This window comes from Raphanus sativus, chromosome 7 (genome assembly GCF_000801105.2).
Source record: "Raphanus sativus cultivar WK10039 chromosome 7, ASM80110v3, whole genome shotgun sequence".
Classification (NCBI taxonomy): Eukaryota; Viridiplantae; Streptophyta; class Magnoliopsida; order Brassicales; family Brassicaceae; genus Raphanus; species Raphanus sativus.
Genome location: NC_079517.1, coordinates 2,910,390 through 2,932,240, shown reverse-complemented (window position 1 = coordinate 2,932,240; position 21,851 = coordinate 2,910,390). Strand labels below are relative to the sequence as shown.

The following is a 21,851-nucleotide window of genomic DNA, read 5'->3' as shown; positions in this document are numbered from 1 at the left end:
TGTTGATTAATTTAGGGGAGAAAAACAAGATTATCAAATTTTACAATAGCATTTTCCCATCAGAATGCAAATACAGCTTTTATGAAATTGAAGGGGGAAATTTATTCTTAAAAAAAATTGCATTCGAAAATACTAAAATGCATAAATTTCTAATATTCTCCTACCAATAAAGTCGCTGGTGTTTATGAAACAGATAGCAAGAAAAATGAAGAAGCAACTTTTAAACATTTATTAAGATGGCAAAGGTTCCCCCACTTCCCGTTCTAGGAGGCATCATCTTTCCGTTTTGTTTGGTTTATACAAATGCTTGTGGACACAAGAAGAAATATCGTGGTCGTGAACATATTAATCAGTGGGGACCCAAATTGGAAAAGAGTTTTATGTATATTTTGTTTTACTGAATAAAAGCATAAGTATGTGTTTTTGGTGAGTTTGGAGCACTCGTTTATCAACCATTATCTAAAGAAAAAAAGATAAGCTGCTTCAAAGTGATAAGAGGTAATTCACATACTTATCAAAAAAAAAAGTGGTAAGAGTTAGATCTTGATTAGAAAAAGACTTGAAAGGTGGTGCCACACTAAATTCTTGCACCTACATACACGTGTCCAAAGATTTAAAATTCCAATAGAATAAAACAAATACAACTCTGGTTTGTAATATGTGAGAATAATTTGTGGATATGTGTGACTAATTTATGGATTTGAGAGCTGAAGAGGATGAACAAACCGGTCACAGAATTATACCCTAAGATGAATAGAATAATATATCTTGCTACTATCAAACAAACGATTTAAACAAAAAAAAAAGATAAAGAAAAAAAAAGATGAAGAAAGACGAATACACCAATCTATTCATTCCCCACCCATCTCCAATTAACATTTCATTGTCTCTCATAATGTGTGTTACATTTGATCAGTATAGCTTTTGCATGTACGACAATACTCCGCCCTCTCACAATCACATTATTAGAAAAAACAAACAATTATTCTTCTTTTTTTTATCACAACAACACAATTATTCTAAAAAATAAAAATCTAGGAGACTATTGACGAGAGGAAGTAGCTGGGAAGCTAGCAAATCGTTTAGTCTGAAACATAGCAATATATTCAACTCTTGATTGGATAGTAATAAACTCTTACAACCAGTTAAATAATAATAATAAGTTGCTGAAATTATTATTATTATTATTATTTAAGCTGCTGAAACTTTTTTACTAATTTCGTAGTACTTACTAAAAGAGCATTGCTCAAAATAAAAGAATCTCACTAAAAGAATAAAAGATCTCCTAAGAGTTCTAAAGTAAAATCTTAGAGCATCATTAACCCTAAATTATTAAGTGGGGTGCTTAAAAAACTTTTTTTATCTGAAAAAGAAAAATTAAAAAAAGAACCAATTAGCAGCTTGTTCACTGACAAACAGTTCAAGCAACATCACTTTCAAACGCTTAATTAAGCACTTTCATCCTCTTCTACTCTTTCTCTTTCCTTTTTTTTTAATTAAAAAATTGTTAAGCACTCCTTAAACAACCAGGGTTAATGATGCTCTTATAGCATAGTTACGTAAGACTAACTGTTTTATAAAGTTGACACAAACATTAACATGAAAAGTAACACCTCCACATATTCGTCTAAAGCAAAAAATAAAACAATTTTATACAAAACCATTTATAAGATCTGCACATTCTTCCATAACAAGGAAGGCCCCACAATTTATGATATTTGCAGTTATATCTGTGGCAGTTATCTTAATGATGCTTTCATATGTTTTGTAAGTACGTTTCTTCTCTCTCCATCCTCTCTTGTGGTTCTTGATTTTGGGCAAAGCTTTGTACTTTCAATGCATTAAATCACATAGCCGAAGAAAAGTATTCAAAGAAAAGTTTGTGTAACGTCAATCAAATTAAATTCACCAATCTTTCTTGTTTTCAACGAACTTAAATCTTTTCTTATCCCCAAGAATGGGAGTCTTGTTGTGATTCAAGAGCAGAACTCCAATCATGGATCTCGAGCGTCTGAGCACAAGGAACCAAGTTAAGGTAACTTTCTGAACTTACAGTCTTCAATTTCGATTTTAAGAATCCAATGTTTATTATTGTTTGTTTGTCTACAGAAAGAATCTTGGTGGAGTGTTCTGACATTAGCTTACCAGAGCTTAGGTGTGGTCTATGGAGATTTGGCTACTTCACCATTGTATGTCTACAAGAGCACTTTCGCCGAAGACATCCAACACTCCGAGACAAACGAAGAGATCTTTGGTGTTCTATCTCTTGTCTTCTGGACATTAACTCTCATCCCACTACTCAAATACGTCTTTATTGTTCTTCGTGCTGACGATAATGGTGAAGGTGGGACGTTTGCACTCTACTCTCTGCTTTGTCGCCATGCTAGAATCAGCTCCTTGCCTAACTTCCAGCTCGCCGATGAGGACCTTTCTGAGTATAAGAAAATATCAGGGGACAATCCGAGGAATTTAAAAGCTAAGGGATGGAGTTTGAAAAACACACTTGAGAAGCATAAGGTTCTGCAGAATATGCTGCTTGTTCTTGCTCTGATTGGGACTTGTATGGTCATTGGTGACGGAGTTCTCACACCAGCAATCTCTGGTAATTTAAAAAAAAAAAGATTGTTTCTTCTCAGATTGTGTGGATTTCTCAAGATTTAGATGCTGATTTGTATTATTTTTGCAGTTTTCTCAGCAGTCTCTGGATTAGAGTTATCCATGTCAAAGGAGCAACATCAGTGTAAGCTCTCTACTTCTTTTGATTAGATAGGTAGCAGTGTTGAAGATGGGAAGTTTCAGCATTACTAGATCCCCAAAATGGCAAATAATATTTTGTTTATTATTCTGTTTACACAGACAATTAGATTATTGCAAAGTTAGGTTGAAACCATGTACGATTAACGTTAAGCTTCTTAATAAAGTATAAAATAAGTTTAAGAATTTTTTTTGGGTATGGAGTGTGGACGGTGATTGTGATGCAGATGCAATCTTATTGTAATCATAAAATAATGACTGTGGTTTAGGAGTTAAATTGATTAATACTATAATCAATACTAGATTTTGACCCGCGCTTCGAAAGCGCGGGTATTATTTTTTACTTTTATGAAATATATTATTTGTTTGTAATTATTGAACATATTTATTTTAGTAAAATTTTCTTTATAATAAATTTGACACACATAGTGTCTCTGGTAAACTATGTGTTTCTCTGACTTTGTTTTATTCCCTCTCCAATCAACATATCGAAGCGCGGATATTATTTTTTACTTTTATGAAATATATTATTTGTTTGTAATTATTGAATGTATTTATCTTAGTAAAAATTTCTTTATAATAAATTTGACATATAGAGTGTCTCTGGTAAACTATGTATTTATTTGGCTTTATTTTATTCCTTCTCCAATCAACATATTTATTTGGCTTGTTGTTAAAATAAATGATTTTAGAACGCAACTGTTTACTTTGATATTTTGTTTAAACAATGTGACATATTTCTGTATTAATTGTGTTCAATTAAATATTTACATTGTAATTTAAATTTGTATACAAATCAACATATTTGTGTAGTTTTGTTATTAAAAAAATGATTTGAATCCAAATGTAAGTACTCTTATAGTGATTTTTTCAGTTCATATAATTTTTTAAAATATATTTATTTCAACTGAACCAATTAATATTTTGTTAAATTGGCCCGTGAAATATATTTTTATACATCGATATTCAAAAGATCTGGTAACTAACGATACTCAAAAGATCTGGACTGAATCAGGTTATATGGTTATTTTTGTTACAAATATCCGAACCCGTTTTAGATACATTGGTTATTTAGATATTTTTAGGTTCCTATACATCAGAACCGAATTCATCCAGATCTAGAATGATCCAACTCAAAATCCACACATAAGTTTATAATATTCAAGCGGGACTTGGTTACCAAAAAAAAAGGATACCCGAAAAAAACAACATGTATCTAAATAGACAGATAATGTTCATGTCTAAATGATTATATAAATTAATAAAAAACTGTTTTATGTGTTTTGCTAAATTAAGTGAAATAGAAAGAGTTTTTTTATCAAATAAAATAATTATATGGAGTGGAAAATTAAGTGACAATAAATGTAGGACATTTTAAGTATTTTGATTTAAGTTATTATTTTATTCACAAAACATATTTTTGAACTATGTTTTTGGGTACGTAATTTTCCATCGATTGTAACTAAAATAAAAATATTTTAGTAAAATAAAATAAACCAAATGTTTAATCATATGTAAAACCTAATTATTTAGCATTTTTGATTTTATAATTGGCACAAAGTTAATATTGATTAACTAATAAATAAAAATATGCACTATTATTATTATGGTAATATAATTAATGATGTAATTTATTATTAAGGTAATATAATTAATTAAATTGTTAAACTAAGTGAAATATGGAAACACAATTAATAGATACTACTATTCAAGTTTCCAAACACTCCATTTTTTATAGCTATAACCAAACACACCAAATTTTTTTATTAATCTTATCCAAGTATCCAAACGCACCGAATTTGTACTTCAGCTTTAATAAGATAGATAAAGCGAAAGGAATATAAAAGTCATAAAGCTTAAACCGTTTTCTGAAAAGTGGTCAACTTAAAAAAAGCTAAATAGGTTTGGATTAGATCTTAATCTGAAGTAACCTTCAATATCGGTAAATAGCTAGTATACTTGGTAATCGTACTTTATTTGAATTAAATAAACACATGCAACGCTGCAGATGTGGAGGTGCCCGTGGTTTGCGCCATACTGATAATCTTGTTCTCGTTACAACACTACGGGACACATCGTTTAGGCTTTTTGTTCGCTCCAATTGTGCTAGCATGGCTTCTTTGCATAAGCACCATTGGTGTATACAACATCTTCCACTGGAACCCTCATGTTTACAAAGCATTGTCTCCTTATTACATCTACAAGTTCCTCAAGAAAACTCGCGAACGCGGCTGGATGTCTCTTGGTGGCATCCTTTTATGCATAACCGGTAATTAAAAACCGAGGATTAACGGTTTTTAATAATGAGTTTCTTCTCATACTTATTTTTTCTTTGCGTTTTTTTTTCCAGGCTCGGAAGCTATGTTTGCTGATCTAGGACACTTCACTCAGTTGTCAATACAGGCAAAGTTTATGACTTTCAAATCTTTTTTTTTGTGTTGTCTTATTAGCTTTCTCTGAAACTTGCATACTCTCTATCTGCAGATTGCGTTCACATTTGCTGTTTACCCGTCGTTAATCCTCGCATACATGGGCCAAGCCGCATATCTCTCTAGGCACCATGTCCTTGAGAGCGATTACCGGATTGGTTTTTATGTTTCAGTACCCGGTAAATGTGCTAACCATCCTTCTTAACCGGTCAAAAAGCAATTCTAGTATTCACTAGTTTGTATGTTGTGCACAGAGAAAATAAGATGGCCTGTTTTGGTAATAGCTATTCTGGCGGCTGTTGTGGGAAGCCAGGCTATAATCACGGGAACGTTCTCGATCATCAAGCAATGCACTTCTCTAGGTTGTTTCCCTAAAGTCAAAATCGTCCACACATCGTCTAAAATGCACGGCCAGATTTACATCCCGGAGATCAACTGGACTCTCATGCTATTATGCTTGGCAGTCACGGTAGGGTTCCGCGACACCAAACACATAAGCAATGCCTCAGGTACACTATCCTTTAAACCATTGGCATAACCAACTAAACGATCACGTTAAATTCTTATTTATTATGGACTTATAACTTAAAATAAATTTGTTATAAGTGGATTAACTATAATTTTTTTTATTTTAGTTCAATTCGGGTTTATTATATCTCCAACTAGTGATCTAATACTTTCATTCATCATTAACAATGTAATTAATCTTTTCATTATATGTTACATGTACGCAGGTTTGGCGGTTATTACCGTTATGCTGGTAACGACTTGCCTGATGTCACTGGTAATAGTCTTATGCTGGCGCAAAAGCACTATCTACGCGCTAGCCTTCATCATCTTCTTCGGAACAATCGAATCTCTCTACTTCTCAGCCTCGCTCATCAAGTTCCGCGAAGGCGCGTGGGTTCCACTCGCGCTCTCCTTCGCCTTCCTCCTCGTCATGTACCTGTGGCACTACGGGACCGTCATGCGTTACGAGTTCGACGTCCAGAACAAAGTCTCTGTCAACTGGCTCCTCACGCTCTTCGGCTCCTCGAACCTCGGCATCGTCCGCGTCCGCGGGATCGGCGTGATCAGCACCGAGCTCGTCTCCGGCGTTCCCGCGATCTTCTCTCATTTCGTTACTAACCTTCCCGCGTTCCACCAGGTTGTCGTGTTCCTCTGCGTGAAGTCCGTCCCTGTCCCTCACGTGAAACCGGAAGAGCGGTTTCTCGTCGGTAGGGTTGGACCGAAGGAGTACCGGTTATACCGGTGTATTGCCCGGTATGGATACCGAGACGTGCACAAAGATGACGTGGAGTTTGAGCAAGACCTTGTTTGTAGTATCGCCGAGTTTATACGTTCGGACAAAGCATTCGATTACGACTTGGACCCTGAAGACGAATCCGAGAGGCTTACCGTCGTTGCGGCTTCCTCCTCTAGTCTCGAAGGTGTTCAGATCTATGAAGAAGACAAACCGGAACAATCTTCGGTAGAGGAACGGGTTCCTTCGACGAGAGTCAAGAAAAGGGTGCGGTTTGTGTTACCGGAAAGTTCGAGGATAGATAGATCCGCGGAGGAGGAGTTGACGGAGCTGACGGAGGCGCGTGAGGCAGGGATGGCGTTTATAATGGGGCATTCGTATGTGAGAGCAAAGGCCGGTTCGAGTGTGATGAAGAAGATGGCTATTAACTTTGGATATGATTTTCTAAGGAGAAACTCGAGAGGTCTTTGTTATGGTCTGTCTACTCCTCACGCTTCTACTTTAGAAGTTGGTATGGTTTATATCGTCTGACTATACTTATTTGTTAAATTTGAATAAAACTTCAGTTTTGTAAAATAAGGTTAAGTTTACAGTTTTTTTTTTGTTGTTGTTGCAACTTTTGTGTAGAGATGTTAGAGTTGCTTGTGGAAAAAGTAAGATTTGCTTTTTGTTTTTTTTTTTGTAATGATTTGTCCCTACTGATTAAGATTCAAGGAAAAAAGATTGAACAATAAGTAGACAAGACTCGAGAGCATATGATTCTTTGTCTCTTTATGTTTCTTTAACTCCAAATCTTCTCTTTTGTCGGCTTAGCTCATCATATATATATATAAGTGCATAGAAACAAAGAATACATATACAAGTGCATAAACCTCTTAAAACGTGTAAGCAACGCTTGCTCTGTTTTCGTTACAGAGAAAAAAAATGATGAAAAATGGAAACTGGGTGGTTCTATCTCTAATTTTCTTGTTTCTCTTTTGTGGGTTGTCTTCAGTTTCAGCTAAGCCTCCTCCTGTTAGTGAGTTCTTGACTACCCTAATATGATTTTTTTTTTTTTTGCAAGAACCTCGTTTTGATAAATGACTTAAGATGTTCTTGTTTTTCTTTGGTTTGTGAACAGAGATCGTAAGTGGACTTGTGACAAATGTAGCATCACTGCTGTGGAAGTGGTTGTGGTCTCTTCAGACCTCCACGACCACAACAGCCATCACCAAATCTGGTAAGACGACCAACAACAAAATAGGTACGTACTTCTTCTATATGATCTTGTTGTCAAAGTTTGAACTGTCATAAGACTTAAAATAGAAAAGCTGAGATAATGTGCGACAGGTGTTTCTAGCCGTTCGATGGTGAAATATGAAAGTGGATATAACATAGAGACAGTGTTTGATGGAAGTAAGCTTGGGATTGAGCCCTATGCGATTGAAGTTTCCCCTGATGGAGAAGAGCTTATTGTCCTGGATTCTGAGAACAGTAACATCCACAAAATTTCCATGCCTCTTTCTAGATGTAAGTTCATTTTCTTTTTGAAATAGATTTTATGAAAAAGGTACTCCAAAATTGTATATTAAGATTGTATTGTATACCACTAATTTATTATTTTACGGTATATTCGATCTATTAACCTCAAAACATGACCCACCAAAACGTTGAATCATGTATCTACAATTATGCTTTGCTTCAAGATGGGGATTAATTTTTCTTTTGCTTTTCTCAGTTCACTAAAAGTGAGATTCTTCATATTTTAGATTCCAAATGTTCTTTACTTGACAGCAAAATCCTTTTTAGAGTTAACTTTAGTCCAAAACACGACACATTTAGCTTTTATCCATGTTCTGTTTCTCTGTTTTTCAGGTTTATTCTTCTTGCTGTTTCTTGTTAGTCAAGTTAACAAACTTTTTTTACATTAAATCACCACACCTCACTTTCGCTTTTAGATAGATTCTAAGACGCACAGTAGATAGATTCAGATTCAGGGTCTTGCTTCTCGCGTTTTCATTGTTCTTCAATCTGACTCGCAATGGATTTGTTAATATTTGGATTTTGAATTTATTGAAGATGCTAAACCAAAGCTAGTATCTGGTTCACAAGAAGGCTACACAGGACACGTCGACGGAAAGCTCAAAGAAGCCAAAATGAATCGTCCTCGAGGATTAGCCATCGACGACGGTGGAAACATCTACGTTGCCGATACTAATAATATGGCCATACGCAAGATCAGCGACGAAGGTAACTACAATTTCAACATCTGCGTTTGCTATTTGAAAATCTTCAAAGATTTTTCTTGGTTTGTTTATGTCAAGGAGTCTCAACCATCGCTGCTGGAGGAAGATTCTCTGATGACTTTGATTTGATCTACGTCTCTTCAATCTGCTCTCTTCTAGTCATTGATCGTGGAAATCAAGTGATTAGAGAGATTCAGCTTCACGATCATGACTGTTCTCATCACGAACCAGAACCCGAACCCGAAACAAATCTCCATCTTGGTAACTTTCCAAACAAGCTAACATTGTTGGTGTTTGTCTTTTTTGTTTTGTTCTTTGCTTTAGACGACGCCGTTTTGGCTTTTTGTGTATATGCAGGAACTGCTTTGCTCGTTGCTGCTGCATTTTTTGGATATATGTTTGCGTTATTAGTACGTAGAGTACGATCATTGTTCTCTTCGTTTCGTCATGTAAGTGAACAGTTTGGTTTGTATCATTTCGAAGTAAGAGTTAAACCATAACCAATTATCATTATTGGTTTGTTTTTGATTTCAGGATAATAAGAGGCATGTAGCAAAACCGAACATGACAATGGCTCCATATCAACGTTATCCTAGACCGGTTAGACAGCCATTAATTCCACCTCAACATGAACCGGAAAATGAAGAAGGATTTCTCGGTTCTCTTGGAAAGCTTGTGGTGAAAACCGGTTCTTCGGTTTCTGAAATTATGACCGGACCAAGGAAAGTTACTCCCCAAGATTTCCACTACCACCATCCGCAACAGTCGAACCAGTGGCCGGTACAAGAGAGCTTTGCTATACCGGAAGAAGATGGACCACCGGCTTTAGAACCGAGATCAGGTACAAATCAGGATAAACCCTACCTTAGAGCACAAGGAACAAACCAAAACCGGTCTTATTACCAAGATTGTGACCAATACCAAAACCAGCAGAAACGAAAAGTGAACGGTACCGAAGATAACCGAGAGAACGAGATTGTGTTTGGGGCAGTTCAGGAGCAAGACGGCCGCCGAGAAGCTATGGTGATCAAAGCTGTTGATTTCAAGGAAGCAATGAACGATCAGCGAAATCTACGGCCTAGAATTAACTACATGGGATATTCTTCTCATGTTTACTGATTACAAAATCAAATTTTCATCAGTTACTTAGAGTGTGTGTACTATACTCAGGGGCGGTCCTGAGCACAGCAAGGTGAAACATTGGACTATGGCCCCCAATTTTTTTTAAAATATTTACACTGAAAAAAGCTCCCAAATTAGCTAAAAAAATTTTTTTAGTTAAAACCTTTGTAAAATGTTTCAGGTCTTCTATCTTTCAGGAACGCCCCTGACTATACTATATCGCTATGTGTTTATTAGTCTTAAATTACTTTTTCTTTTAAGAAAAATTCACACTCTAATAGTTTAATATATAATAACACTAGTATTTATTGATGACGGGTATTTTCAAACACATATAACTCATTTTATAGTATGATTTTTGGCAGTTAGTTTGTAAACCAAAAATATTGTACAGAGCCATACAACGGTCGATGGAATACATTCACTGGATGTATATAATATATGGTTGGCAAGGATTTTCGAATATTCTTCCCCACGCCTCACGTCTGCTTCTTAGCGAGGATCCGTTGAAAAAGCTACCGGCTACAAGGGTTTACAGGAGCGACGTAACAAGTTCACGTTGTAGTAAAAAAGGAAAGTTAACGTTACGTACGTAGTATGTATGAGATCTAAGCATTTAAGAATGTAAACACCGGTTCAGTTTCGGTTTATACTAGAAAATCGAAAACGGTTAAGGGAAGATTATATAAAACCAGCTTGGCAGTTACGCAATTCCAGCTCTTGTTTTAGCTGGCCATTTTATTTATTCCCGTTCCTCTCCCCTTAAGAAACGGACTCGTAACTTGGAGAAAGGCAAAGGCATCGTTCATCTTTCCAGAGAGAGAAAGGTTTAGGGTTAGGGTTGCAGAGAAGCAGGGGAAGGAGGATTCTAAGAATCGAACCGACTCTGTATTCGCTCTGTCCCTCCCTTTCTTTTAAATCTTCTCGATAAAAAAACAATGGGGCTTCAATCTTTTCCTATCTCTGAAATGGACACGACCGACGATATGCACGAAGCCATGTTCGCGAAGAGAGGTTGTTGTTTCCTCCTCCCATGTCTCGGATCATCTCAGCCGTCCGGTCCAGGTGGTAACGTATGGTGGCAACGAATCAGAACGGTGGATAAGTTGGAGCCCGACGAGCGTTGGTGGATCTCCGGGTGGAACAAGATGAGGGAGTGGTCTGAAATCTTGGCTGGCCCCAGGTGGAAGACCTTCATCCGCCGCGTTGGCCGGAGTCACTTCTGCGGCTGCGGAGGGGACGGCTGTAGTAGTAGGCCGGATCAGGTTGGTTTCCGGTACGATACGTCGAGTTACTCGTTGAATTTTGACGATGGTAAACAGATGGGACATTTCGAAGATGAGTTTCCTTACCGTGATTACTCGATGAGGTTCACCGCACCGTTGTCTCTGCCGGTCTCCACCAAATGCTCCATTGATCTCGACAACGATAACTACGCGCCTCCGATGATTAAGTAAAGGCCACACGTTTTTGTTTTTGTGGGTTGTCTTCTAACGTGCACCTATGAAAGGTATCGGATTTTATGAAGAATTATTATTTTATACATTTTTGTTTTCTTTTCAGATTTTGTAATATCATTTCACTTTGAGTGCACTCATTTTTTAGATGATAATATGTTCTCATTTCTCAAAGAAGTGATTTCCTTGCACGCAGACTTCATAAAGTTTAGAACAAAAACTTGATATCCTGCTTTTGTTTTTTCTTGAAGAATAACAAGTATTAATCTTAGCATATCGACGCATCAAAACTCCTAATGAAACTATTCTGTTAAAATAAAGTAGACAAAAACCGAAGAATCAATCACATATTCACACTTTTGGATTATTTCCGTCATTCTCTCAAAAGTCAAAACGTTCAATTGCTTACTTTGATTTAGTTTATTCTCGCCTAAACAACCTTGATTTAGGGCCTGACTGGTGTAACCGCAGCGGTTGCGGTTGCGGTTCCGGAAGTTTGCGGGTGCGGATGGTTGCGGTTTTAAGCGTTTTTTAGAGATTTGTACGACTGGTACAACTGTTAGAAATTGTTGCGTTTGCGGAATTCTTATGACTGGTAAACTACCAAACGCAACATCTGTTAAATAATAATTTAACAATATTTACATTTTATGTAATTATAAAAATATTAAAAATCATAATAATATGATAAATATAAAATTTATATTTATAGAATCATATTCTTAAATTTTAAAAATTTATAGAAAATATTTTGGCTTTAAATTTTTATAATATAAATTGAAATATAATATGAATACATTTTACAATTTCTATTATTTCAATTTAAAATTTTTATTGGATATTTTTAGTATTATTTTTATTTATTCTGTTTTTAAAGAAAAAAAATTACCCTCCCGCAATCGCCCACAACCGCAAACACTAGCTGGAACCAGCTTTTGATTTTAAGAGGTTCGGAGCGGTTTGAAGCGATTTGTAGCGTTTTCTGTGATTGTTTCGAAACGCCAACAACCGCTATGAACCGCAAAAGCTGCGTTTGCGGGTGGTAGCGGGAAAACCAGTCAGTCCCTTAATAAAAGCACTTATAAATTGATAAACCTTATTAATGCCACATAAGTATAAGAAGATTGAAGGAGAAATAAAGAAAGATTGTAAAGAATGTTGAGCTCGGAAACAATTCCATCAGTGAAAATGAGTGAGTGATACCGTATCAGTGCATAGAATTTATATGAATTCTTTTACATACTCAGTTTACAAGTGGCAGTTGCTCATATATTTAGTTTATTTTATTTTATTATTTTTTAATTATTTACTGGAAATATACGAAACAACAATTTAATAAAAAATTGAGACCTTTATGGACTTTTAATCGCATGTTTTTAGTTGAATGCACTTTACAACAGTTGAATCTTTTTAATGGAAGTGTTGAAAAACCAAAAAAAAAGTAATATGGATTAATAGATGCCGAATGTTTTCTATATCTTGAAAATTACAAATAGGGTCCACAATATTTATAGATGACTGAAATTACTGAATATTTTTTCACCCTAATTTTTTTATATCAATTATTTATAACAAAATAGTTTATTAATTTAAATTTTATATCAAAGTTTATCATTTAGTGTTTTATAAATGGAGATTTGTTTCAAATGATTTGAACATATAATTTTATTATAATTTTAAGATTTTTTTATAACTTAATATGTTTTAAATAACCCATTATTAGTTTAGAAACTTTAATTAATTTTAATTATTAACAATTTGGTATAATTTTTAACATTCAATAATTAATTAATATTTTTAATAAATATTTTGGTGAAAAATAGATAGATATAATGTTGACATTAGAAAAAATAAAAAGCATTATAAATACAAAACTAAATGTTTATTGAATTATTGAGTAGAAAAAAATATGATATGGAATATAAAAATAATGTGGAATGACAAAAAAAACTAGGGTGTTGAATAAAGAAACCAGTGTATATGGTATCATTGTGAGGCTGAGTTGACCTTTGATGAAGAAAATTTTTAACTAAGTTTTGGATTATTATTTTTATTGTATCTGAAGCTTTCATCACGTTTTTTACTTAGAATCAAACAATCACATAATTGAAATTCTCGATTTATTAGTTGATTCTCCCCTAACCAACCATTGATTTTTAAATAAACTACAATGTAGGAAAAAGAAGACTAGTGTTAGAAAAAATCAGAAATAAAGGAGATAATTAACGGATAAATAAGGAAGAAGATGATTATTAGAAAATGTTGATCTCAAAAGTAACAAGTAAAAATGAGACTGTAAAAATGAGACTAAGTTGGCATCGACAAATAATTTTCTTCAAACCACAAGCTTACCAATAAAAATAATGTTAAACTTGAATATCTAGAGTAGCCATTACTTTTATGTTTAAAATATGAATTTCTGTTGTGAAGATTGCGAATTCTCTTTTGCAATTTTTATATAGAAAATTTGTTGGGGGTGAGGGAATGTTTCAAAATGTTGAGAAGACTGATTTTAGTTTGTATTTAATTATTTTTCCTTGATTAGTAATATGGAGTTGTTTATTTAATTTTTTTTTGTAATATGAAGTTGTTGATATTACATATATATACTTGAAATCAAATAGAAAGAATTTAAAGTTCAATTTTGATACAGACAAAAAACCTTAAAATTTATTTATTGCTACTGGAAAATGTTTACCGTAGATTGTTATATTTCAATTCTCAAATTTCATGTATAACCAAGACAAAAATCTTCAGCTATATAACTTATATAAATGTCATTGTAATGCAAAAGATAATTTTTCTAACTTCTGTAGACACCAAATTAGGTAAATATTTATCTCATATATTACTCAATAATAATAACATAATGTTGATCACATGATTAATAGACATCATTACTAGTGTCATATATTAATGATGCTTAAAGTCTATTAAGAAAATGTTTCCATATAGTTGCAACTGATATTGTTAATAAGAAAGTTTGGTGTTTTGGCAGTTTAACAAAGTTTAACATGTTTTGGTTATTAGTGATTGTTTCCCCGCAAAAAAATACAATTCAACTAAACCCAGCTACCTTTTGTTTGTTTTATAAATTCCAGATAACAAAATACTGCAACTAATAACCTTTTTAGTACCAACTTCAAAAATATACAAACTTTATATAATCATTTTTTGTGCATTTAGACATATATTAGATACTTGGTTTAGGTATCTAAACATGTTTGTATTTTATTATCTGGAAGTGACTTGGTTTGTCTCAACATAAATTAGATACCTAGATTATGTGATTGTCTTCCTCCTTATATGCAAATGAAATTCCAACTTTTTTTTCTAATAGTGTAAGAACCAGTTTCACAGCGAATGTATCGTGACACTGGAGTCTTTGGGATTTGGTAGGACACAAAAGCTTCGGTTTTCAGATTCAAGTTGATCATAGCTATGGTTGTTGATGAACGAGATACAAAGAGCTCTGCTGCATAGTATAGCTCATATTAAATGATATTTTTCTTCCATTTTGTGATTTAAGGAAAAACATTAATGTTCAGTTTTTATTTAGGATTATTTTCTTCCTTGCAAGAGGACAATGTCTTAAATTTCAAAAAAGTGAAAACTAATGTTTTGTTTATTGGAAAAAAATCCAATATAATAATATTATATAATAGCTCATATGGGTTCCCCCAAAGCATGGAGGTTGTGGTCTTCTATAGACTTTTGGGTTCCATGCTTGGTACAATGCATGTAGTTGTGTGTTTATGATCGTCACATTGTATATTTAGTATTTATCTTATGATGCGGAGTATATAGTGAATCATAGCTCAAGCATTTGTTGTACTTATGACACATTCATCACTTTTTATAGTTGAAGATTTACACAAAATATCTAACGTTAATATGGACTAACACATTTCGGTTATTATGTATGGACTAACACAGTTCAATCATTATGTCTCAGAGCATTTTCAATATATCATTCTATTTTTTCACTTTAAAATAGTATAACTCCAAAATGGGATTTGATTTTATTCCAATTTATTATTCCATCTTTTACTTCAAAAATATATATTCACAAATGATTTATTTTCTATTTAGTTAATAATCGTAAGTAGTACTTTCAACTTATAAAAAAATTAAAAATCAATCCAATTATTTTATGTTTACAAAACTTTAATAAAAATATATTTTATTTAATTTGAACATCTATTATTGAAAATACAATTGGAGTTTTTGTTCCAACTTCAAATGGTGCAATTTTTATCATATGCAATTTTCCTAATTCAAAAATAAATTTATGCATTAAAAACATAAAAAAGAAAATAATTTTGTTTTGTTATTTGAATTATATACTAGATTTAACTATTTGTGTTTATATCAAGTTTATCAAGTACAAACGTTATCAATCAAAAATTTTGATCCAGAGGATAAAAAAACTCATATATTCAGTTTAAATAATATTCCGTCGATCTTGATAGTTCCAAAAATAACTCACCAAACTATTAAATTTTTTTTTTATATTATATTTATTTAATATTATTTATGCTTAGTTTTGTTTTTATTATTTTATGCATTTAAACTATTTAATAATATTTTGTGGAGTATTATATCTTTTCATGTTAGTATATCATGTTTAATATTATTAAGTATGAAATAAAACGTCTACGATTAAAATGACCCACTTCATAAATAAAAAGAGTTCAACTCCAAAATAAATTGGAGAAGATTTTACTCCAAAATAGAATTTAGAGTTAAAAATAGAGTAGGTTTAAAGATGTCATAAGAACATCTTTAACGGTTGGTTTTGTTTTTATTTTCAAAATATCAATAAAAATAAAACAACATTTATTTCAATGGTTTGTTTCATAATCTTCTTGTAAAAAGAATAATTCAAATATATTTCATCTTCACTTTATCATTGATTATTAACAAAATTTTATATTTTCATATTTACCAATTTCACCTAAATATTTTGTTTTAACAATAAGCTATACAATTATTATTTAATTATAAATTGAACATTATCATATAATAAATTTATTATGTAACATGGATAAACAAACATAAAACATCGTAATTTGTAAAAATATCATATATATAGTTTTTTTATAAGTGCTTAACAAAGTGTTTAGAAGTAAGAGATGAACCATTTATCTTTGATTCTTTTTAATTGAGTTAAAAATTCTTAGAAAATAAATATGCATATTATTTTCATTATAAAATATAAAATAATAGTTAAAAAGTTTATCCTCAAAAATGAATACGTGAACCATATATTTTCAAATTTGATTAATACTATTCATTATTTTATTTTGAAATATAAATGAAGTAGAGTTGAAACAAAACTTACTTTAAAATGAAATAAAAATGGAAAATAAACTAATTTCAGAGATGATCTAACGAATATTACATCTGACATAACAAACATTTATAAGGGTTTCATAAGATTATATCAAAATATTAGAGCGGATGTCATTTGAGTAATATAAATTTTGGAATAATTTATCGTTAGATCATAATGTAATAATTATAATGATTTTTTATTATGCACCTCTATATGTTTTTTTTTGTTGCTAAAATCTATATGTTATTTTTTACCAGTGGCTTTTATGTACTCACATAACCTGGATATCTGTTCACCCCTAACGAATTACGGTATAAGATAACAAACATTTGTAATCTTTCATAGATATTTGTAAAATGGATTAAAGTGTAAAATAATGAAAAAATATATCATGTTAACATCAAGGAGGAAGTGTATGCAGTACGCACTGCGTTAACCCTCGTCCCTATATGTCAGAAAAAGATAATAAAATCACCGAAACTATTCAAAGGACTCATGTGCTATTGTCCATCTCTGATCTGATAACATTTTCTATTTTTTTATATAAAGGATACACTATTAGCTTATATATTTCACAAAACGCTTTATTGTAATTTTCGTTGGACATGTTAGCACATGATAAACGACAAACCCTTTTTCACTGGTGCAATGTTATAAGCGACTCATGTTTATTTTATCAAAAACCAAAAATATATAAGGGACACAGCTTTATGGGCAAATGGAGTACTGCTAAATAAACTACCTATTACTACAATAGTTTATCCAAAATAAACTAATTAATGTTAATTTTGCCATCCACTAGTTTCTCGGGTACGCAAACATCTCCCATAATTTCACTGGTCCGTAGAGTTAAAAATGATTTTTATTGGTAAAGTATTCCAAGTTGGTGTATGAATGAATAAAGTGGCAATGGCAGTTTTATGCATGCATATAATAACTACTCTGGACCTACTATGCATTAAAACTATTTATTTGTATTTTATGGATAAAAGAGGAATTAATAATTATTAATAAAAAGAACTTCTATTTATAGCACAAAATGCCATTGGTCTTCTTCGTGTGACTTCGCCACTTCCTCATCTCCCACAAAAATGGCGCTCTCACTTCTTTCTGTCTTTATCTTTCTTCAAGTCTTCACAGATGTAAGTTATTAGTTATTTTTGAACATGAAGTTATTAGGCTTTTCTAAAGAAAAGTATTGTTTTTTTTTTACCTTTTGAAACACTGTTTTCTATTCTGTTTTATTCTGTAAACTGCGAGAAAATAGTAGTATATATCTATGCACGTTACGTGTTTGCACATTTTAACTAATATTTTTTTTTTTACATTTTAACTAATATATATTTGGATTGATCACTGAGCAGGTTGTTTTTGCGGCTTCGAATGAACAAACCAAGGTAGTAATATGTTCCTAACTTCTATTTTTCGCTTTGTTTAGTTTTAAACTTTTAATGTGTACTCAACTACAAAGTAGTGTATATATTTATTGACCTTTACCCTTTTAGAATTTTATAAGGAATTAAAGTTAAAATTTGCAATCTGTAAATAGGTCTCTGTACCACCGTCTCCAACGTACAAACCCTCACCGCCACTAGTTAAGCCACCCACACTGCCTACAATTCCGATTAAACCACCCACCACAACACCCCCAGTCAAACCTCCAGCCACTCCGGTTACACCAACCAAACCACCGGTTAAATCATACCCACCTCAGGTTAAACCACCCACATCACCACTTATCAGACCACCAACTGTCAAACCACCCACAACACCACCGGTTCAACCACCTACGTACAAACCCCCAACGCCACTGGTTAAGCCTCCCACGATCCCACCAGTCAAACCACCTACAGCGCCAGTTAAACCAACCCCGACAACACCGGTTACGATACCACCACCGGTTAAACCACCTGTGAACCCAATCCCATCACCTCCGGTCAATCCACCCCATGTTAAACCACCGACACCTCCGGCCAAACCACCGACACCACCTCCAGTTAGAACTCGTATAGGTAAATATCAGTTAAAGATATTCTTCTGAAATTCTAATGATTATTACTGATTGTAACTTTAACACTGGACTACTGTTTTGGACGGTATAGATTGCGTGTCTTTATGTGGGACACGATGTGGCCAACACTCGAGGCAGAACGTATGTATGAGGGCGTGCGTCACGTGCTGCTACCGCTGCAAATGCGTGCCCCCTGGCACTTACGGTAATAAGGAGAAGTGTGGATCTTGTTACGCCAACATGAAGACACGTGACGGAAGGCCCAAATGTCCTTAAGCCTTTTATGAACCATGGTTAATGTGAAGAATCATCATTAAATCAATGATGATTTAAGAGGGAAATGGTGTTTTCATATAAGTTTGCAATGCGTTTTATTTTTGGTTTAGTAACTTTGAGCTGGATGTGCGTTTACGGACTGTGTAAGAAACCTTTTTTCGTTGAATTGAGGCTTTTTGTGGATTTTGTTTTGTTTTAATCAAATAGTAATAATTTTTTTTTATACGACCCAGACTTTTAAAAAGGTATATATATTCGGGCCACACAACACTTTTTTTATTCGAGGGTAATATGTGTTGAGATAAGCCTGAAGTTGATAGACACAGCCTAAAGTATCGCTGTGTATCAAGCTAAGAAGATCCTAGTATATCCGAGACATGGAGATAAAGATGAGGAATTGTTTTAGGAGTTATCTACAAACAAATAGGATCATTATCTTTACTAGGTTTTCGTTGTTGTTTAGCTTGATATATAAACACCATTGTGACGAGTTATGTAAGGTGGTGTGGAGTTTGTAAGTCTTTGAGGTTTGAGTAAGTTTTTCCTTGAAGTAATAAAGAGAGTTATTCTTACTTGCATTCTAAACACAAGTAATCGTAGTAATCTGATATCAACACTGTGGTATCAGAGCTTTCAGGTTGAGAGCAATGGGAGATCTCACGGTTGCTACGGGCGCTACGGCGAAGTCTAAGGAAATAGGATCTTCTTCTATAAAATGCCCTATTCTCAGTTCCACAAACTACACTGTGTGGGCAATTAAGATGAAGATCCTATTGAAAGTTCACAAAGCTTGGGATATCATTGAGGCAGGGGAAGGAGACGATGAGAAGAATAACATGGCCATGGCGTTGTTAGTACAGTCCATACCTGAGTCGCTTGTTCTGCAAGTAGGCGAGTTAGATACGGCGAAGAAGGTCTGGGACGCCATCAAAACCAGACATATGGGTGCCGACAGGGTCAAAGAGGCTCGTCTACAGACTCTTATGGCTGAGTTCGATCGCTTGAAGATGAAGGACAACGAGACCATAGATGATTTTACTGGAAGAATCTCTGAAATATCTTCAAAGTCAGCTGCGCTTGGAGAAGAAATAGAAGAATCAAAACTTGTCAAGAAGTTTCTGAAAAGTCTCCCTCACAGAAAGTACATTCATATAGTCGCTGCACTAGAGCAAGTTCTGGACTTGAAGAAGACTGGTTTTGAGGACATCATTGGCCGTCTAAAGGCTTATGAAGAACGTTTAGGAGAGGAAGAAGATACAGTGGATGAGCAGAGTAAACTGATGTATGCTGATGCTGATCAGCAACAAGCACGACAGTTCAGTGGGACTAATAGAGGTCGTGGACGCGGTGGAAGATACACCAGTAGAGGAAGAGGTCGTGGACGACTTAACGGTGCCAGAGATGCATCAGGGATCACATGCTATCGATGTGATAAGCTGGGGCATTATGCTAGTGACTGCCCTGATCGGTTGCTGAAGTTAGTACAAGAGACACAGGAAGATAAAGAAAAAGACAAGACACACGAGGCTGATGCGCTGATGTTAAACGAGATAGTGTTTCTTAATGAAGAAAAGGTGAATGTTAACGTCTTGGAGACACATCAGGACAAGAGCAACGTGTGGTATCTGGACAACGGAGCCAGTAATCACATGACTGGGGATCGTTCCTACTTCAGTACGTTGGATGAGACAATCACAGGGAAGGTAAAATTCGGTGATGACTCACGAATCGACATCAAGGGGAAAGGCTCTATTGTCTTTGTCTTCAAAGGGGGAGTAAAGAAAAGAATGTCAAAAGTGTACTATATCCCAGCTCTTAGGAGCAACATCATTAGCTTGGGGCAAGCAACTGAAGCAGGATGCGAAGTAAGGATGAAGGAGGACTTACTTACAGTATATGATCGAGTAGGAAGGCTGCTAGTAAGAACAAGTAGAGGAAGAAACCGGCTGTACAAAGTGGCACTGGAAGCAGAAACTATGGCATGTCTTCAAGCAGCAACATTGAGTGTCTCTAATCAATGGCATGCGAGGCTAGGACACGTGAACTTTGACAATATAAAGGTGATGGTTGATAAGCTTGAATTGAGTGTCACAGACATGTGTTTCCTGCTTACTTGGGAAGCAGTCAAGGAAGCCTTTTCCCAAAGCAACAACGTTTCGTGCATCGCAGAAGCTAGAATTGTTACATGGAGACCTCTGTGGTCCGATCACTCCTCCTACACCTGGAAAGAACAGATATGTGTTTGTCATTATAGATGATCACACACGCTATATGTGGTCGATGTTGATGAAGGAAAAGAGCGAAGCTTTTGAAAGGTTCAGAAAATTCAAGACATCGATAGAACAAGAAACCGGTACTTCCATTAAAACTCTTCGAACAGACAGAGGGGGTGAGTTCACTTCATCTGAGTTTAATGCTTACTGTGAAAAACATGGGATTCAGAGACATCTCACTGCACCATACTCTCCCTAACAAAATGGGGTAGTAGAGAGACGGAACAGAACCATTTTAGAGATGACGAGAAGTGTTCTAAAGCACATGAAGGTTCCAAACTACATGTGGGGAGAGGCGGTGAGACACGCCACGTATCTAATCAACAGAACTGCTACGCGAACTCTGTCTACTATGACTTCGTATGAGGCTTTCAAAGGGACAAAACCAAACCTTTCTCATTTGCGTGTGTTTGGTTGCGTCGGTTATACGAGAGTCGAGTCTCCTCACAGGAAGAAGCTTGACGACAGGTCTCGCGCTTTGGTACATCTCGGAACTGAACCTGGAAGCAAGGCTTATCGTTTGTATGATCCAAACAGTAAGAAAATCATAGTGAGTCGGGATGTGATTTTCATGGAAGAAGAAGAGTGGAAATGGAACAAACAAGGTGATAAAACTGATGCTGGTACGTTTACTATCAACCTAGAAGAGTTTGGGAACAGAGGCCTAAAAGAAGTTGATAGTATCAAAGAAACAGAGCAAGGAGGTGATAGTACAGAGCAAGG

At 34.4% G+C, this 21,851-nt stretch overlaps 4 protein-coding genes across 5 annotated transcripts; all 4 read left to right on the top strand.

Annotated features, from left to right (window-relative positions):
* The first annotated feature begins 1,731 nt into the window (after window positions 1–1,731).
* On the top strand, window positions 1,732–7,103 carry LOC108814405 (potassium transporter 8). The gene is made up of 8 exons (XM_018586968.2): window positions 1,732–2,035; window positions 2,110–2,602; window positions 2,687–2,740; window positions 4,763–5,023; window positions 5,105–5,157; window positions 5,239–5,362; window positions 5,438–5,692; window positions 5,918–7,103. Exons 1-8 carry the CDS (start codon window positions 1,997–1,999, stop codon window positions 6,955–6,957), a joined length of 2,319 nt encoding a protein of 772 aa, XP_018442470.2. The 5' UTR covers window positions 1,732–1,996; the 3' UTR covers window positions 6,958–7,103.
* Window positions 7,104–7,296: 193 nt separating this feature from the next.
* On the top strand, window positions 7,297–9,883 carry LOC108814885 (uncharacterized). Of its 2 annotated transcripts, none has more exons than XM_018587526.2 (7): window positions 7,297–7,444; window positions 7,547–7,669; window positions 7,756–7,935; window positions 8,485–8,655; window positions 8,730–8,912; window positions 9,009–9,100; window positions 9,186–9,883. In XM_018587526.2, exons 1-7 carry the CDS (start codon window positions 7,351–7,353, stop codon window positions 9,768–9,770), a joined length of 1,428 nt encoding a protein of 475 aa, XP_018443028.1. In that variant the 5' UTR covers window positions 7,297–7,350; the 3' UTR covers window positions 9,771–9,883. The 2 variants fall into 2 exon arrangements, with proteins under 2 accessions (XP_018443028.1, XP_018443029.1); XM_018587527.2 differs by having other exon boundaries at window positions 7,302–7,440.
* A 247-nt stretch (window positions 9,884–10,130) lies between these two features.
* Window positions 10,131–11,421, top strand: LOC108814886 (uncharacterized). Its single transcript, XM_018587528.2, has one exon. The coding sequence runs from the start codon at window positions 10,712–10,714 to the stop codon at window positions 11,228–11,230; it is 519 nt and encodes a 172-aa protein (XP_018443030.1). The 5' UTR covers window positions 10,131–10,711; the 3' UTR covers window positions 11,231–11,421.
* A 6,209-nt stretch (window positions 11,422–17,630) lies between these two features.
* On the top strand, window positions 17,631–19,096 carry LOC108816145 (gibberellin-regulated protein 14). The gene is made up of 4 exons (XM_018588713.2): window positions 17,631–17,710; window positions 17,933–17,965; window positions 18,118–18,580; window positions 18,671–19,096. Exons 1-4 carry the CDS (start codon window positions 17,660–17,662, stop codon window positions 18,853–18,855), a joined length of 732 nt encoding a protein of 243 aa, XP_018444215.1. The 5' UTR covers window positions 17,631–17,659; the 3' UTR covers window positions 18,856–19,096.
* Window positions 19,097–21,851: the final 2,755 nt, after the last annotated feature.

Coding starts and splice junctions, on each gene's coding strand:
- LOC108814405 (XM_018586968.2), top strand. CDS start 1,997: ATGGATCTCGAGCGTCTGAGCACAAGGAACCAAGTTAAG. Junction 5,158..5,238: donor TCACTCAGTTGTCAATACAG/GCAAAGTTTATG, acceptor CTCTATCTGCAG/ATTGCGTTCACATTTGCTGT. Junction 5,693..5,917: donor ACACATAAGCAATGCCTCAG/GTACACTATCCT, acceptor ACATGTACGCAG/GTTTGGCGGTTATTACCGTT.
- LOC108816145 (XM_018588713.2), top strand. CDS start 17,660: ATGGCGCTCTCACTTCTTTCTGTCTTTATCTTTCTTCAAGTCTTCACA. Junction 17,966..18,117: donor CTTCGAATGAACAAACCAAG/GTAGTAATATGT, acceptor ATCTGTAAATAG/GTCTCTGTACCACCGTCTCC. Junction 18,581..18,670: donor TCCAGTTAGAACTCGTATAG/GTAAATATCAGT, acceptor TGGACGGTATAG/ATTGCGTGTCTTTATGTGGG.
- LOC108814885 (XM_018587526.2), top strand. CDS start 7,351: ATGATGAAAAATGGAAACTGGGTGGTTCTATCTCTAATTTTCTTGTTT. Junction 7,936..8,484: donor TTCCATGCCTCTTTCTAGAT/GTAAGTTCATTT, acceptor AATTTATTGAAG/ATGCTAAACCAAAGCTAGTA. Junction 8,656..8,729: donor ACGCAAGATCAGCGACGAAG/GTAACTACAATT, acceptor GTTTATGTCAAG/GAGTCTCAACCATCGCTGCT.
- LOC108814886 (XM_018587528.2), top strand. CDS start 10,712: ATGGGGCTTCAATCTTTTCCTATCTCTGAAATGGACACGACCGACGAT.